The 18,779-nt window shown below is 44.9% G+C and overlaps 1 protein-coding gene across 1 annotated transcript in view; it reads left to right on the top strand.

Annotated features, from left to right (window-relative positions):
* Positions 1-18,779, top strand: part of flna (filamin A, alpha (actin binding protein 280)) — a 216,810-nt gene that overhangs the window by 87,476 nt on the left and 110,555 nt on the right. Inside the window, exons 5-9 of the mRNA XM_064921966.1 lie at positions 6,477-6,624; positions 6,955-7,073; positions 13,287-13,364; positions 14,773-14,935; positions 17,559-17,759. Of these exons, the coding sequence (XP_064778038.1) occupies positions 6,477-6,624; positions 6,955-7,073; positions 13,287-13,364; positions 14,773-14,935; positions 17,559-17,759 (709 nt within the window). The remainder of the gene's footprint in view (positions 1-6,476; positions 6,625-6,954; positions 7,074-13,286; positions 13,365-14,772; positions 14,936-17,558; positions 17,760-18,779) is intronic.

Here is an 18,779-nt window from a genome sequence, read left to right as displayed (position 1 = left end):
GTGTGTGTGTCTGTGTGTAATGTTGGTATGGTTGGTAGAATGTGTGTGTGTGTGTAAAGTTGGCATCTTGGCAGGGTTGGTAGAATGTGTGTGTGTGTGTAACGTTGACATCTTGGCAGGGTTGGTAGAATGTTTGTGTGTGTCTGTGTGTAATGTTGGTATGGTTGGTAGAATGTGTGTGTGTGTGTAACGTTGGTATGGTTGGTAGAATGTGTGTGTGTGTGTGTGTGTGTGTGTAACGTTGGTATGGTTGGTAGAATGTGTGTCTGTGTGTAACGTTGTATGGTTGGTATACTGCAGTTGATAAAACACATAGGATGTGTCTATAGTGTATTTGAAAAATAGATGTTTTAACAACTACCAATCGATTGGTCGAAAGAACAGATGACTCTCGGTCCGACAAATATTTTGACCTTTGTAGAGGATAGCCTGGACCCACTCCAATTCAAACAGATCCAGATGTTGTCATCTCTACTGCACTCCACACGGCCCTTTCCCACCTGGACAAAAGGAACACCTATGTGAGAATGCTGTTCATTGACAACAGCTCAGCGTTCAACACCACAGTGCCCTCACAGCTCATCACTAAGCTTAGGACCCCAGGACTGAACACCTCTCTCTTCAACTGGATCCTGGGCTTCCTTACGGGATGCCCCCAGTCAGTGAGGGTAGGCAACAACACCTCTGTAACGATGCCTATCAACATAGGGGCCCCCAGGGGTCTGTGCTTAGTCCCCTCCTGTTCTCCCTGTTTACCCACGACTGAGTGACTTTGTGTGACTCCAACACCCCAGCCAACATCTCCCCCGGCCAACATCTCCCCCGGCCAACATCTCCCCCGGCCAACATCTCCCCCTGGGGCCCATTTGGGTTATTAATGAAAGGGCTTTTCCACGGTCCCCATGAGGGAAACCCAACAGTTACCCACATTGTTTTGCCCTTGGTATCCATGTTGGCCCCAGATGTGGTTGCTGTGTTGGGCTTTATATGTTGTCCTGGCGGTGGGTTACATCTGGGTAAAGAATGGCTGTGTAGTGAGACCTATATGGACCAAAATTAGGCTGTGTTTTCAATTGGGCTAGCCACCTGGGACCAACCTGCGTTTGTTCTCATTCTCCATGCAGGCCCCAGATGCTGCTGCCCAAGCAATCTCTCTTAAGAGATGACAAATTCAGTTTATTCATAGCACATGCTCAGATCAAATTCAATGCAGGAACTCTGATTAAAGAGTTCAATCAAATTACGAATATACACATTGTTTTCCTCACCCTGTATACGATCCCAAAAATGTGCATGTCAGCAGTGTTCCCCAATCCTGGTGCTAAAGGGGTGTTTCTGTTTGCCCTAGCACTCACATACCTTATTTAGTTAGAAGATGATGAGTTGAATCAAGTGTTGGGGCAGAAACCCTTTGGGTCCCCAGGTCCAGGACTGAGGAAGTGTGATGATGATGATGATGATGATGATGATGATGACGTAACTGATATGATGATCATTTTGGTCATTTGCATATAATTTTGCATTTGTAACCCGAAATATTACTGGTTCTATTCCCCAAGCGAACTAGGTGAAAAATCTGTCGATGTCCCCTTGAATATCCGTAGTTGCTTCTGTCACTCTGGATAACAGCCTCTGCTAGATGTAGTGAAAGTTCTCTATCTTGGAAACAGTGGACTAATGAATAAAATACTATAATTTTTGTTTTTTGTTTGTAAAACATCCCTCTCATAGCACCTACCATTCCATGGCCTCCACATCCTGGACAGTATTCAATAAGGAAATCAGTTCCCTAGTGCTGTGTTACCCCCTTCTTCATCCATGTCAGAGTCCGTCTGCAGATCAGAACGCTCCTCTGCCTGTCTACGTTTGGTTCATGGGTAGCTGTGAAAAGAAAACATCATTCAGTTTTGGTGGAATAGAGTTCCATGTAGTCATGGCTCTATGTAGTACTGTGCGCCAGTCTGTTCTGGACTTGGGGACTGTGAAGAGACCTCTGGTAGCATGTCTTGTGGGGGTATTCATGGGTGTCTGAGCTGTGTGCTAGTAGTTTAAATGGACAGCTCGGTGCATCCAACATGTCAATACCTCTCAAAAATACAAGTAGTGGTGAAGTCAATCTCTCCTCCACTTTGAGCCAGGAGAGATTGACATGCATATTATTAATATTAGCTCTCTGTGTACATCCAAGGGCCGTGCTGCCCTGTTCTGAGCAATTTTCCTAAATCCCTCTGTGTCACCTGACCATACGACTGAACAGTAGGCCAGGGGCAACAAAAATTAATACAATTTTCACTAGGCTATTTGCCTTTTTTAAATGTTCAAAAGCATTTATGTTTTGACCATGACAGTTTACAATCCCGGGTTTAGTCTCCTCAACTTGCTCAAATTCTACATTATTCATTACAATATTTAGTTGAGGTTAAGGGTTTTGTGAATGATTTGTCCCAAACACAATTATTTTAGTTTTGGAAATATTTAGGACCAACTTATTCCTTGCCACCCATTCTGAAACTAACTGATCTTTGAAGTGTTGCAGTCATTTCAGTCACTGCAGTAGCTGAAGTGTATAGTGTTGAGTCATCTGCAAAATTGTAATTATTCGCCTACCTCCTCATGCCTTTTGCACACAATGTATATAGACTCTCTTTTTTTCTACTGTGCTATTGACTTGTTAATTGTTTACTCCATGTGTAACTCTGTGTTGTCTGTTCACACTGCTATGCTTTATCTTGGCCAGGTCGCAGTTGCAAATGAGAACTTGCTCTCAACTAGCCTACCTGGTTACAGTGCTTTGCGAAAGTATTCAGCCCCCTTGAACTTTGCGACCTTTTGCCACATTTCAGGCTTCAAACATAAAGATATAAAACTGTATTTTTTTGTGAAGAATTAACAACAAATGGGACACAATCATGAAGTGGAACGACATTTATTGGATATTTCAAACTTTTTTAACAAATCAAAAACTGAAAAATTGGGCGTGCAAAATTATTCAGCCCCTTTACTTTCAGTGCAGCAAACTCTCTCCAGAAGTTCAGTGAGGATCTCTGAATGATCCGATGTTGACCTAAATGACTAATGATGATAAATACAATCCACCTGTGTGTAATCAAGTTTCCGTATAAATGCACCTGCACTGTGATAGTCTCAGAGGTCCGTTAAAAGCGCAGAGAGCATCATGAAGAACAAGGAACACACCAGGCTGGTCCGAGATACTGTTGTGAAGAAGTTTAAAGCCGGATTTGGATACAAAAAGATTTCCCAAGCTTTAAACATCCCAGGGAGCACTGTGCAAGTGATAATATTGAAATGGAAGGTTATGTTGGTTTTGGAACAGTGGCTTCTTCCTTGCTGAGCGGCCTTTCAGGTTATGTAGATATATAACTTGTTTTCCTGTGTATATAGATACTCCAGCATCTGCACAAGGTCATTTATTGTTGTTCTGGGATTTATTTGCACTTTTCGCACCAAAGTACATTCATCTCTAGGAGACAGAACGCATCTTCTTCCTGAGCGGTATGAAGGTTGCATGGTCCCAGGATGTTTATGCTTGCGTAATATTGTTTGTACAGATGAACGTGGTACCTTCAGGCATTTGTAAATTGCTCCCAAGTATGAACCAGACTTGTGGAGGTCTGTAATTTTTTTTCTGGGGTCTTGGTTGATTTCTTTTGATTTTCCCATCATGTCAAGCAAAGAGGCACTGAGTTTGAAGTTAGGGCTTAAAATACATCCACAGGTACACCACCAATTGACTCAAATTATGTCAATGAGCCCATCAGAAGCTTCTAAAGCCATGACATCATTTTCTGGAATTTTCCAAGCTGTTTAAAGGCACAGTCAACTTAGTGTATGTCAACTTCTGACCCACTGGAATTGTGATGCAGTGAATTATAATTGAAATAATCTGTCTGTAAACAATTTTTGGAAAAATTATTTGTGTTATGCACAAAGTAGATGTCCTAACCAACTTGCCAAAACTATAGTTTGTTAACAAGAAATTTGTGGAGTGGTTGAAAAATGAGCTTTAACGACTCCAACCTAAGTGTATGTAAACTTCCGACTTCTCACTGTACATAGACACATGGGCTTTACTCAACGCCAGTGACATGTCATTAGTAAAGATTGAAAAAGTAAGGGGCCTAGACAGCTGCCCTGGGGAATTCCTGCTTCTACCTGGATTATGTTGGAGAGGCTTCCATTAAACAACACCCTCTTTGTTCTGTTAGAAAGGCAAATCTTTATCCACAATATAGCATTGGGTGTAAAGCCTTAACACATCTGTTTTTTCCAGCAGCAGACTATGATCGATAATGTCACAAGCTGCACTGAAGTCTAACAAAACCCCAATAATCTTTTTTATCATCAATTTCTCTCAGCCAATCATCAGTCATTTGTAAGTCCTGTGCTTGTTGAATGTCCTCCGATTAAGCTGAAAGTCTGTTGTCAATTTGTTGACTGTGAAATAGTTCTGTATCTGGTCAGTCACTATTTTTGGTAACAGGCTGATTGGTCAGCTATTTGAGCCAGTAAAGGGGGCTTTACTATTCTGAAGTAGCGGAATGACTTTTGCTTCCCTCCAGGCTTGGGGGCACACACTTTCTAGTAGGCTTAAATTGAAGATATGGCAAATAGGAGTGGCAATATAGTCCACTATTATCCTCAGTAATTTTCCATCCAAGTTGTCAGACCCCGGTGGCTTGTCATTGTTGATAGACACCTCTTCCACACTCACTTTACGGAATTCAAATTTACAATGCTTGTCTTTCCTAATTTGTTTAGATATACTTGGATGTGTAGTGTCGGTGTTTGTTGCTGGCATGTTATGCCTAAATTTGCTGATCACGTCAATGAAATATCAATGAATTCAAAGTGTAGTTTCTTCTTCTTTTTATTCCGTTTAGTCACATGATTTCTCAATTTGCAGAATGTTTTCCAATCGATTGTGCAGCCAGACTTATTTGCCATACCTTTTGCCTCATCCCTCTCAACCATACAATTTTTCAATTTCTCATCAATCCACAGGGATTTAACTGTTTTTTTTCAGTCATTTTCCTTATCAGTGCATGAATATTAGTAACTGGGATAAACAATTTTATAAATGTGTCAAGTTCAGCGTCTGGTTGCTCCTCATTACCAACAGATATGTTTTACGACATAGGAATCACTACAAAACGTATTGTATGACCTCTTATACACTCTATTACACTTTTGGAACTTTGGAATTCTCATAGATATGACCGGTCAAATGGTGTGTTTAACATGGGATACGAGTAGAGACTCAGAGTTAGAAAATTATATATCATATATATAAATGGTATATCATACACTGCAGTCGAGGAACATTGGGAAAGTCAATGTACTTGTAACCTCTCTTTTGGGAAAATGGCCTTTGAATATTTTGGTACACCTACTGGAGAGCTCTTTGTCTACACCCAGTCAGCATTGCTTAATCTTAATATTTTGCCCCACCCATCTCTTTAAGGATCGTTCAGAGCTGGACGCTCTGGCCGAGGAGTAGGGTTGATCCGCTCGTTCTGACCTAACAACAGCAGTCAAGCACCCAAGCTAATTGGCTAATGTTGGCTACACAAATGAGAAAACACCTCACTTTGACCATTTTACTCACTCTAGCGGAGCTGGTTAGGCTGTTTTTCCAGAGGGCTGGTGACTAACTGCTGCTGGTAACAATTTAATTACGCCTTTTTACAGACGTTTACTGACACCGGCCATATCAAATCAAATCAAATCAAATCAAATTTAATGGGTGTTGAGCTTTAGTAAATTAGTCATTTCTTCTGCATTCTGGCACACTCAGACAAGAGTGGTCTGAAATCGGAGTAAACACTAGCTAACACTAGCTAGCTAACAGTACACTTTAACTTGAAATGAAAATGACTTACTTACTAAATTAGAAATGTGTAATATCTGAAAATGTAGCTAGTCTAGACAATCTTACCTGTATACATGGATGGACGCTTTTCCCTCTCTGTCACGGATGCCATTGTTGCCCTTAGTTTGAAGATGTAATCCAGACTGGTGTTTTCGCCTTAGCTATCATATTCTAATTCCACTGACTTCTAAACTCGGTCATCCAGAAAGTGGAGAGCAACACTTATGCAGTTCTACGACGCGATATATATAAAACGCAGTGTTAGACAGGATTACCTAGACATACTGACCTGCTCAAATAGACAGAAGCGTACTAAATGGCAGACAAATCCGAAATCATCACTTATCATGTCCAGCCCATTCATTATCTCTTATTCATCTTTACAGAAGGCGACCACAACCCTACCAGATAAACACCAGACAGTCAACTGTACCCTTTGTTCTTTGCTGATTGTGGTCGTCTGAGGCGATGACTGTCTGGTGACTGTCTGGTAGGGTTGGGGTCAGGATTGTTTTAAAATCAATTCCTGCCACCCTCTGCAGGTGTGTGTGTGTGTCTAAACATTGTGTCCGGTCTGATTTCCTAGGTTATAACCCCAGAGGAAATCGTTGACCCCAATGTAGATGAACATTCCGTGATGACATACCTGTCCCAGTTCCCCAAGTCCAAACTGAAGCCTGGCGCACCCCTGTGCCCAGGACTCAATCCCAAGAATGCCTGCGCATACGGACCAGGTACACCGTTCATCAACATCAAACACATGTTTTATTTGTCACATACACAAGTGTTGTTTTACAAGACCGTAGTATGACACCCTTGGAGCAATTTAGGGTTAAGTGCCCAAGGGCACAACGGAATATTTTTCACCTTGTCTGATGAGGTTTTCGACTTCTTGGTTACTGGCCCAACGCTCTAACCGCTAGGCTACCTGCAGCCCCACCACCACCACACCCACCCACCCACCCACCATCATCACCATCACTACCATATAACAATATAAGTGTTCAGTAACCCATCACAATGTTGCTTTGATTCTCTTAGTCTCCCCCTCTCTCTTTCTCCAGGTATAGAGCCAGTAGGTAACGTTGTGATGAAGAAGGCGGTGTTTACAGTGGAGACCATCAGTGCTGGGATGGGAGAGGTCCTAGTGCATGTAGAGGACCCTGCCGGACACAAAGAGGAGGTATGCATTCGCACGCACACACAGCATACACATATTGTCTTTCTGTTTCTCTGTGTCATTTCTCTCTCTGTGTGTCTGTGTGTCATCTCTCTCTCTGTCTGTATCACTGTGTGTCATCTCTCTCTCTCTGTCTCTCTCTCTCTGTCTGTATCTCTATGTGACATCTCTCTCAATTCAATTCAAGGGCTTTATTGGCATGGGAAACATATGTTAACATTGCCAAAGCAAGTGAAGTACATAACAAACACAAATTAAATAAACAATAAAAAGTAAACACAAGACATTTCAAATGTCATATTTTGTCTATATACAGTTGTCATGATGTTGGCCTGTGGGTAAGGTTTATGACCCCCCCATAAATACCCCCCCATAAATACCTCTCCCCTCTCTCTCTGAGTCTACTGAAGGACTCTTGAATAGCCTTTGTTAAACATAGAGAGTCTGGGAACATCAAACAAGTGGATGGAAAGGAACCATATTTCGGTAATAGAACCAGTTGAAAATATGCATTGGTACTTAATGAATATGATGTCAGTTCGGTTGTCATCTGAGACACGACTGTTGACAGGACGACATAAACTGTATCTGGGAAAGTCTACACATTATAGTTATCAGATGGAATTGTTGTGCAATTTAAATATAATTGAAATGAAACCCGGCCTCCCATCTACGACCAACCGATCGAAGCGCAGCTCAGAGTAAATATTCATTCCATTTTCCTTTTTCAAATGGGCGGTAATTTAGAATGCATAAGATTCTATATTTACGATAGCATACCTGCCTACGGCCTGATAGAGACACAAAACCTTTTTGCTCCTCAGTCTTCCCGCTCTTTCACTCAAACCCAACCCCCTTTCTTTGTGTAACCAGCTGTCATATCTGTTCCGTCCACTAGGGACGTTTTCCTTTATGACATAATTTTTAATCAAGGTATGATTTATTCTGTGTATATGTAATCCTGATTATTTAGGTATTTTGTAAATAAATAATTTAACCCAATTTTGTATTGCTGATTCAACTTGTTAGCCAGGGTTCGTGAAGAAAACCAAGAATTTACAACTTCCAGATAAGACTGAAATAAGGTGACGATTAATATTGACTGCTATTGATGTAAATTATTACTAGGTCTTAAAGAGTTTATTCGGAAGATAACTGCTCTATAAATATTATTTCGTTGTGGCCCGACTTCTTTTGGAATGGACCAAAATTCACCCAAGTTATTGTGGGAAGCTTGTGGAAGGCTACCCAAAATGTTTGACCCAAGTTAAACAATGTAAAGGCAATGCTACCAAATACTAATTGAGTGTGTACACTTCTGACCCACTGGGAATGTGATGAAATAAATAAAAGCTGAAATAAATCATTCTCTCTACTATTATTCTGATATTTCACATTCTTAAAATAAAGTGGTGATCCTAACTGACCTAAGACAGATAATTTTTGCTAGGATTAAATGTCAGGAATTGTGAAAAACGGAGTTGAAATGTATTTGGCTGAGGTGTATGTAAACTTCTCACTCCAACTGTATGTTGAAGGAAATGGGGTTTACGCTGTTTCCCTGTCTTACCCCTGTGCCTGTCTTAGCCCTGTGCCTGTCTTAGCCCTGTGCCTGTCTTAGCCCTGTGCCTGTCTTACCCCTGTGCCTGTCTTAGCCCTGTGGAAAGATATGTGTTTTTGTTTGTGTACATGGATTTTATAATGTCATTTGTTTTCCCCCCAACACAGCAATTTGTATAGCAGGCCCGTATGCCAAATTGAGTCAACCTTTTTTTTTTAGTTTTTTTTTTGTCAATTAGGGTGTGCAGGGTGAATACGTGGTCTGTCATATGGTAATTTGGTAAAAAGCCAATTTGACATTTGCTCAGGACATTGTTTTCACTGAGGAAATGTCTGAGTCTGCTGTTAATGATAATGCAGAGGATTTTCCCAAGGTTGCTGTTGATGCATATCCCACAGTAGTTACTAGGGTCAAATTTGTCTACACTTTTGTGGATTGGGATGATCAGTCCTTGTTTCCAAATATTGGGGAAGATGCTAGAGCTAGGGATGATGTTAAAGAGTTTAAGTATTGCCAATTGGAATTTGTGGTCTGTATATTTTATCATTTCATTTAGGATGCCAACAACACCACATGCCTTTTTGGGTTGGTGGGTTTGTGTGTTGTCCTGTAGTTCATTCAATGTAATTGGAGATTCCAGTGGGTTCTGGTAGTCTTAGTTAGTTGATTCTAAGATTTGTATTTGATCATGTATATGTTTTTTGCAGTTTGTTCTTTATTATAGCTAGGGGGTCTCGCTGGTCTGGGAGGGGGTCTCGCCCGTCTGGGAGGGGGTCTCGCCCGTCTGGGAGGGGGTCTCGCAGGTCTGGGAGGGGGTCTCGCAGGTCTGGGAGGGGGTCTCGCAGGTCTGGGAGGGGGTCTCGCAGGTCTGGGAGGGGGTCTCGCAGGTCTGGGAGGAGGTCTTGCAGGTCTGGGAGGGGGTCTCGCAGGTCTGGGAGGGGGTCTCGCAGGTCTGGGAGGAGGTCTCGCAGGTCTGGGAGGGGTCTCGCAGGTCTGGGAGGAGGTCTTGCAGGTCTGGGAGGGGGTCTCGCAGGTCTGGGAGGGGTCTCACAGGTCTGGGAGGGGGTCTCGCAGGTCTGGGAGGAGGTCTTGCAGGTCTGGGGGGTCTCGCAGGTCTGGGGGGTCTCACAGGTCTGGGAGAGGGTCTCGCTTGTCTAGGAGGGGGTCTCGCAGGTTTGGGAGGGGGTCTCGCTGGTCTGGGAGGGTGTCTTACCGGTCTGGGAGGGGGTCTCGCCGGTCTGGGAGGGGGTCTCGCAGGTTTGGGAGGGGGTCTCACTGGTCTGGGAGGGGGTCTCGCCGGTCTGGGAGGGGGTCTCGCAGGTTTGGGAGGGGGTCTCTCAGGTCTGGGAGGGGGTCTCGCTGGTCTGGGAGGAGGTCTCTCAGTTCTGGGGGGGTCTCGCAGGTCTGGGAGGGGGTCTCGCAGGTCTGGGAGTGGTTCTTGCAGGTCTGGGAAGGTGTCTTGCGTGTCTGGGCAGGGTGTCCATTGCAGTGTTGCTCCTGTGTGAGGTGCTGGGGCTACTGTTGTGGGTGAAGTCCTTCAGGATCCTGGCAAAAGTTGGGATTGCTGCCTTGTAGAGGTGGACCTGGTCGTAAAGGCTGTTCAAGTCCAGGGTGGAGTGGTGGGCCGGGTAGACATTAGGGTTTGAGGCACAGTCTCGCAAAATGCTTGCATTCACCTGTGTTAATGACAGAATCACTGACATGATGTCAACTGGTCCTTTTGTGGCAGGGCTGAAATGCAGTGGAAATGTTTTTTGGGGATTCAGTTAATTTGCATGGCAAAGAGGGACTTTGCAATTAATTGCAATTCATCTGATCACTCTTCATAACATTCTGGAGTATATGCAAAAATTGCCATCATACAAACTGAGGCAGCAGACTTTGTGAAAATTAATATTTGTGTCATTCTCAAAATTTTGGCCATGACTGTTTGTGCGAAGTTTCAGATGGATAACTTGAAAAAATGAGTGAACAACAAGACTTTTAGTGTCAAGTCCCCAGGTATATTTGGGCAAATCGTGAAGAAGACATTCGCATTCATATTCCATTTTTCTACAAGAATATCGTCAAATCTGTATACTTGGACTTTGATTGAGCTTTTCCAGTATTAGTAGCCATGTTATAAGTTCACCATTTGAAAAACAACCAGTTTTCACAACTTCATAACTCTGAATATCCTTATAATTTTTGTCCAAAATGAAAAGGCATGCTGTCGTACTTAGAAGCTAGAAGGTTAGAAGCTACATTTGACGACACATACATGGTTTCCAGATACTCCCGTGAAGCCCAGCTCATTGGTAGCCAGCTTTGTTTGGCCCGATTGGTGCTTATTTGACAAGGATACAGTTGTTCAAGTGATGACAGTACGCGTCATCGGCGTGCCATGAAGGCGTCGCTCTCTGACCAAATATGGTGTCCTATAGGATATACTACATCCCTAATGATATAGTGAAGTCTGGTTACGTTCTAGGATCTCTGATATGGTGTCCTATAGGATATACTACACCCCTAATGATATAGTGAAGTCTGGTTACGTTCTAGGATCTCTGATATAGTGTCCTATAGGATATACTACACCCCTAATGATATAGTGAAGTCTGGTTACCTTCTAGGATCTCTGATATGGTGTCCTATAGGATATACTACACCCCTAATGATATAGTGAAGTCTGGTTACCTTCTAGGATCTCTGATATGGTGTCCTATAGGATATACTACACCCCTAACGATATAGTGAAGTCTGGTTACCTTCTAGGATCTCTGAGGAATAAATACGAATGTGTTTGACTCGTTCAAACAACGCTTAGGTTGAGATATTCACAGATTAATTTGTTTGCAAATTGAACGAGTGGAAATATAAAATCAATCGTACGTGCTATATGGTCCTTTTTAGGATATGAAAAAGGATTGTATCACTTCATGTTATCTCTGGGACCCTTTGGATGATAAATCAGAGAAATATTTCAGAATGTATGTACACATTTCACTTTCAGAGGTGAATAATATCAAACTTATCGCATTGAAAAAAGTGTTTTGTTGTTAGGAGCTCTCAAACAATAACATAGCAATTTTTTGCAGTAATAGCTACTGTAAATTGGACAGAACAGTCATATTAACAATAATTTAAGCTTTCAGCAGACACTTCTATGTACCGACATTTGTTGTTACTTTAAAATCTGCGGTCTTGACACAATGCGCTGCATGCTTTACAACTGTCCTGTTGACAGAACGCCGAACCTTATCAATGCGGTTCTGTATTGTAATGACCTCTCTACATGGATTCAAAGGCAGCTCTCACTTCACACTTCAGTGCTAATTGCAGTTGCAGCCAGGTCTGTTCTGTCCTAGCAGCTTGGTTGCTTAGTAGCTTTACTTCAAATAAACTTAAGGATCCACCCCTTTTCCCAATTTTTGCCTGAAATGACATACTCAAATCTAACTGGCTGTAGCTCAGGCCCTGAAGCAAGGATATGCATATTATTGGTACCATTCGAAAGGAAACACTTTTAAGTTTGTGGAAATGTGAAAGGAATGTAGGAGAATATAACACAATAGATCTGGTAAAAGATAATAAAAGATAATACAAATAAATAAAAAAACGTTCTTTTGTATTTTTTTTGTACCATCATCGTTGAAATGCAAGAGAAAGGCCATAATGTATTATTCCAGCCCAGGTGCAATATACATTTTGGCCACTAGATGGCAGAAGTGTAAGTGCAACGTTTTAAGCTGATCCAATGAACCATTGCATGTCTGTTCAAAATGTTGTATCAAGATTGCCCAAATATGCCTAATTTCTTCATTAATAACTTTTTATGTTAAAAATTGTGCACTCTCCTCAAACAATAGCATGGTATTCTTTCAGTGTAATAGCTAATGTAAATTAGACAGTGCAGTTAGATTAACAAGCATTTAAGCTTTCTGTCCATATCAGATATGTCTATGTCCTGGTAAATGTTCTTGTTACTTACAACCTCATGTTAATCGCATATGCCTATGTTAGCTCAACCGTCCCGTGGAAGGGACACTAATCCCAAAGAACATTTTATATGACACAATTACCTACCGACTATTGTCTTTTACTTTTTGGCTTCAGAAGTAGGTTCAGACTGAACATTTGTGTTGGAGGGTATTTCCAGGTCTCTGCTAGGTTTCTTCTGCATGTTTTGGTTTAGTATAAGTGTTTTCTTGATAGTCCTTGGTAGTAGTAGTCCATTCAGGTAATTTTGTCCAAAAAGGTTTTAGGTCTGGAATTTTGATTTGGATTGAAGGTTTTAATGTTGAGGTTAGTATCCTGTATAAGTCCTTGCGAAAAAAAATCAAATTTAACTACATTTATCCAACTCTAATTCTCTCTCTCTCGCTCTCTCTCTCGCTCTCTCTCGCTCTCTCTCTCTCTCTCTCTCTCTCTCTCGCTCTCTCTCTCTCTCTCTCTCGCTCTCTCTCTCTCGCTCTCTCTCTCTCTCTCTCGCTCTCTCGCTCTCTCTCTCTCGCTCTCTCTCTCTCTCTCTCGCTCTCTCTCGCTCTCTCGCTCTCTCTCTCTCGCTCTCTCTCTCTCTCTCTCTCTCTCTCTCTCTCTCTCTCTATCTCTCGCTCTCTCTCTCGCTCTCTCTCTCTCTCTCTCTCTCTCTCTCTCTCTATGTATCCTCCTGTCAGGCCAAAGTGACAGCCAACAATGATACGAACCAAACCTACTCTGTCTTCTACATACCCAAGGTCACTGGGATGCACAAGGTACACTTTCTGTTCTATCCCTACCCTAACCGTAACCCTTTTTCCTAACCTATCCTAACCTTAACCCTTATTCCTAACCTCACCCCTTATTCTTAACCTAACCTAACCTACCCTAACCTTAACCCTTTTTCCTAACCTATCCTAACCTTAACCCTTATTCCTAACCTCACCCTTATTCCTAACCTCATCCCTTATTCTTAACCTAACCTAACCTAACCTTAACCCTTATTCCTAACCTCACCCCTTATTCTTAACATAACCTAACCTACCCTAACCTTAACCCTTATTCCTAACCTCACCCCTTATTCTTAACCTAACCTAACCTATCCTAACCTTAACCCTTATTCCTAACCTCACCCTTATTCCTAACCTATCCTAACCTCACCCCTTATTCTTAACCTAACCTAACCTAACCTACCCTAACCTTAACCCTTATTCCTAACCTCACCCCTTATTCTTAACCTAACCTAACCTAACCTATCCTAACCTTAACCCTTATTCTTAACCTCACCCCTTATTCCTAACCTAACCTACCCTAAGCTAAACCCCTATTCCTACCCTAACATATCTTAACCCTTATTCCTAACCTAACCTACCCTACCCTAACCTTAACCCTTATTCCTAACCTACCCTACCCTAAGCTAAACCCTTATTCCTAACCTACCCTACCCTAAGCTAAACCCTTATTCCTAACCTACCCTACCCTAAGCTAAACCCATATTCCTACCCTAACATATCTTAACCCTTATTCCTAACCTAACCTACCCTACCCTAACCTAAACCCATATTCCTACCCTAACCTATCTTAACCCTTATTCCAACCCTACCCTAACCTACCTTAACTCTTATTCCTAACCTACTCTAAATGTAACCTGATTCCTAACCTAACCTCACCTGACCTACCCTACGCTAACCTTAAACCTTAATGCTAACCTACCCTAACCTAACCCTAATGTTGTTAGGTATCCCCTTAACCCAAACTCTACATGACATTCTGTGTATTATTACCAGGTGACGGTGTTGTCTGGTAACTCTGTGTTTTACCAGGTGACGGTGTTGTTTGGTAACTCTGTGTTTTACCAGGTGATGGTGTTGTTTAGTAACAGTGTGTATTATTACCAGGTGATGGTGTTGTTTGGTAACTGTGTGTTTTACCAGGTGACGGTGTTGTTTGGTAACTCTGTGTATTATTACCAGGTGACGGTGTTGTTTGTTAACTCTGTGTTTTACCAGGTGATGGTGTTGTTTGGTAACTCTGTGTTTTACCAGGTGATGGTGTTGTTTAGTAACAGTGTGTATTATTACCAGGTGACGGTGTTGTTTGGTAACTCTGTGTTTTACCAGGTGACGGTGCTGTTTGGTAACTCACTAGGTGACGGTGCTGTTTGGTAACTCTGTGTTTTACCAGGTGACGGTGCTGTTTGCGGGGCTACACATCAATAAGTCTCCTTATGAGGTGGAAGTGGGGATGGCTCAGGGAGACAGCAGTAAAGCTACAGCCCAGGGACCTGGACTAGAACCTGCCGGGAACATCGCCAATAAGACCACATACTTTGACGTCTACACCACAGGTACCAACTGTTGAACTCTGGGACTGTTTTAAAATCACCATTGGTCTCTTGCTGACATCGCTGAGCTGTTTCCTTCCTCTCTGGCAGCTCAGTTAGTAAGGATGACTGTATATTTGTCGCTTTTGGCTGGGTTGTGTGTTACGTGTGTTACGTGTGTTATGTGTATATATTGAGTGTACAGAACATTAGGAACACCTGCTCTTTCCATGACGTAGACTGACCAGGTGAATCCAGGTGAAAGCTATGATCCCTTATTGATGTCACTTGTTAAATCCACGTCAATCAGTGTAGATGAAAAGTCCATTCCTCAACGAATTGAGGGCAAAAAGGGGTTGCAACTCAATATTAGAAAGATGTTCCTAATGTTTTGTTCACTCAGTGTATATTTTATACTGCAGGAAAAGACACCACAATTCATACACATCAGTCCATTTCCTTTCCACTTCTTTAACAACAAAAAAACATATACTATACAGTATATTGGTATGGTGCTAAGGCTCTCCCTGTCTCCAGGTGCTCTCCCTGTCTCCAGGTGCTAAGGCTCTCTCTGTCTCCAGGTGCTAAGGCTCTCCCTGTCTCCAGGTGCTCTCCCTGTCTCCAGGTGCTAAGGCTCTCCCTGTCTCCAGGTGCTAAGGCTCTCCCTGTCTCCAGGTGCTAAGGCTCTCTCTGTCTCCAGGTGCTAAGGCTCTCCCTGTCTCCAGGTGCTAAGGCTCTCTCTGTCTCCAGGTGCTAAGGCTCTCCCTGTCTCCAGGTGCTAAGGCTCTCCCTGTCTCCAGGTGCTAAGGCTCTCCCTGTCTCCAGGTGCTAAGGCTCTCTCTGTCTCCAGGTGCTAAGGCTCTCCCTGTCTCCAGGTGCTAAGGCTCTCCCTGTCTCCAGGTGCTAAGGCTCTCTCTGTCTCCAGGTGCTAAGGCTCTCTCTGTCTCCAGGTGCTAAGGCTCTCTCTGTCTCCAGGTGCTAAGGCTCTCCCTGTCTCCAGGTGCTAAGGCTCTCTCTGTCTCCAGGTGCTAAGGCTCTCTCTGTCTCCAGGTGCTAAGGCTCTCCCTGTCTCCAGGTGCTAAGGCTCTCTCTGTCTCCAGGTGCTCTCCCTGTCTCCAGGTGCTAAGGCTCTCTCTGTCTCCAGGTGCTCTCTCTGTCTCCAGGTGCTAAGGCTCTCCCTGTCTCCAGGTGCTAAGGCTCTCTCTGTCTCCAGGTGCTAAGGATCTCTCTGTCTCCAGGTGCTAAGGCTCTCCCTGTCTCCAGGTGCTAAGGCTCTCCCTGTCTCCAGGTGCTAAGGCTCTCTCTGTCTCCAGGTGCTAAGGCTCTCCCTGTCTCCAGGTGCTCTCCCTGTCTCCTGGTGCTAAGGCTCTCTCTGTCTCCAGGTGCTAAGGCTCTCTCTGTCTCCAGGTGCTAAGGCTCTCCCTGTCTCCAGGTGCTAAGGCTCTCTCTGTCTCCAGGTGCTAAGGCTCTCCCTGTCTCCAGGTGCTCTCCCTGTCTCCTGGTGCTAAGGCTCTCTCTGTCTCCAGGTGCTAAGGCTCTCCCTGTCTCCAGGTGCTAAGGCTCTCCCTGTCTCCAGGTGCTCTCCCTGTCTCCAGGTGCTAAGGCTCTCCCTGTCTCCAGGTGCTAAGGCTCTCCCTGTCTCCAGGTGCTCTCCCTGTCTCCTGGTGCTAAGGCTCTCTCTGTCTCCAGGTGCTAAGGCTCTCCCTGTCTCCAGGTGCTCTCCCTGTCTCCAGGTGCTAAGGCTCTCTCTGTCTCCAGGTGCTAAGGCTCTCCCTGTCTCCAGGTGCTCTCCCTGTCTCCAGGTGCTAAGGCTCTCTCTGTCTCCAGGTGCTAAGGCTCTCTCTGTCTCCAGGTGCTAAGGCTCTCCCTGTCTCCAGGTGCTAAGGCTCTCTCTGTCTCCAGGTGCTCTCCCTGTCTCCAGGTGCTAAGGCTCTCTCTGTCTCCAGGTGCTAAGGCTCTCTCTGTCTCCAGGTGCTAAGGCTCTCTCTGTCTCCAGGTGCTAAGGCTCTCTCTGTCTCCAGGTGCTAAGGCTCTCCCTGTCTCCAGGTACTAAGGCTCTCCCTGTCTCCAGGTGCTAAGGCTCTCCCTGTCTCCAGGTGCTAAGGCTCTCTCTGTCTCCAGGTGCTAAGGCTCTCCCTGTCTCCAGGTGCTCTCCCTGTCTCCTGGTGCTAAGGCTCTCTCTGTCTCCAGGTGCTAAGGCTCTCTCTGTCTCCAGGTGCTAAGGCTCTCCCTGTCTCCAGGTGCTAAGGCTCTCTCTGTCTCCAGGTGCTAAGGCTCTCCCTGTCTCCAGGTGCTCTCCCTGTCTCCTGGTGCTAAGGCTCTCCCTGTCTCCAGGTGCTCTCCCTGTCTCCAGGTGCTAAGGCTCTCTCTGTCTCCAGGTGCTAAGGCTCTCCCTGTCTCCAGGTGCTCTCCCTGTCTCCTGGTGCTAAGGCTCTCCCTGTCTCCAGGTGCTAAGGCTCTCCCTGTCTCCAGGTGCTAAGGCTCTCTCTGTCTCCAGGTGCTAAGGCTCTCCCTGTCTCCAGGTGCTAAGGCTCTCTCTGTCTCTAGGTGCTAAGGCTCTCCCTGTCTCCAGGTGCTAAGGCTCTCCCTGTCTCCAGGTGCTAAGGCTCTCCCTGTCTCCAGGTGCTAAGGCTCTCTCTGTCTCCAGGTGCTGGTGTGGGAGACGTGGAGGTGGTGATCATGGACCCAGCGGGTAAGAAGGACTTGGTGGTGTGTCAGATAGAGGATAAGGGCAACAGTTTGTACCGCTGCACCTACAAACCCACCCTGGAGGGGGCCCACACCATCTACGTTACCTTCGCTGGAGGACAAATCAGCAAGAGCCCCTTCGCTGTCAACATAGGAGAGGGTGAGACAGGAGGGGGAGGGAGGGGAGGGGCAGATCAGCAAGAGCCCCTTCACTGTCAACATAGGAGAGGGTGAGACAGGAGGGGGAGGGAGGGGAGGGGCAGATCAGCAAGAGCCCCTTCACTGTCAACATAGGAGAGGGTGAGACAGGAGGGGGAGGGAGGGAGGGGCAGATCAGCAAGAGCCCCTTCACTGTCAACATAGGAGAGGGTGAGACAGGAGGGGGAGGGAGGGGAGGGGCAGATCAGCAAGAGCCCCTTCACTGTCAACATAGGAGAGGGTGAGACAGGAGGGGGAGGGAGGGGAGGGGCAGATCAGCAAGAGCCCCTTCACTGTCAACATAGGAGAGGGTGAGACAGGAGGGGGAGGGAGGGGGCGGGGCAGATCAGCAAGAGCCCCTTCACTGTCAACATAGGAGAGGGTGAGACAGGAGGGGGAGGGAGGGAGGGGCAGATCAGCAAGAGCCCCTTCACTGTCAACATAGGAGAGGGTGAGACAGGAGGGGGAGGGAGGGGAGGGGCAGATCAGCAAGAGCCCCTTCACTGTCAACATAGGAGAGGGTGAGACAGGAGGGGGAGGGAGGGGAGGGGCAGATCAGCAAGAGGCCCTTCACTGTCAACATAGGAGAGGGTGAGACAGGAGGGGGAGGGAGGGGAGGGGCAGATCAGCAAGAGCCCCTTCACTGTCAACATAGGAGAGGGTGAGACAGGAGGGGGAGGGAGGGAGGGGCAGATCAGCAAGAGCCCCTTCACTGTCAACATAGCAACACATGAAACCGAATTAGAAAAAGTTTTTCTGTTTCCAATTCTAGTGTTTGTGTTTCTAATGTCTGTGTTTCTGGGGTTTTTCGTGTTTCATTTTCACATTTTTCTGTTTCTACTGTTTCTGTTCTGTTCTAGTCATTCTGTCTGTGGTGTTCCTGTTTCTATTATTTCTGTTTCTACTGTTTCTGTTTCTAGTCTTTCTGTCTGTGGTGTTCCTGTCTATTATTCCTGTTTCTACTATTTCTGTTTCTACTTCC

Source organism: Oncorhynchus masou, chromosome 18, assembly GCF_036934945.1.
Source record: "Oncorhynchus masou masou isolate Uvic2021 chromosome 18, UVic_Omas_1.1, whole genome shotgun sequence".
Lineage (NCBI taxonomy): Eukaryota > Metazoa > Chordata > Actinopteri > Salmoniformes > Salmonidae > Oncorhynchus > Oncorhynchus masou.
The sequence above is the reverse complement of the archived record's forward strand: the minus strand, read 5'-3'. Positions and strand labels throughout refer to the sequence as shown.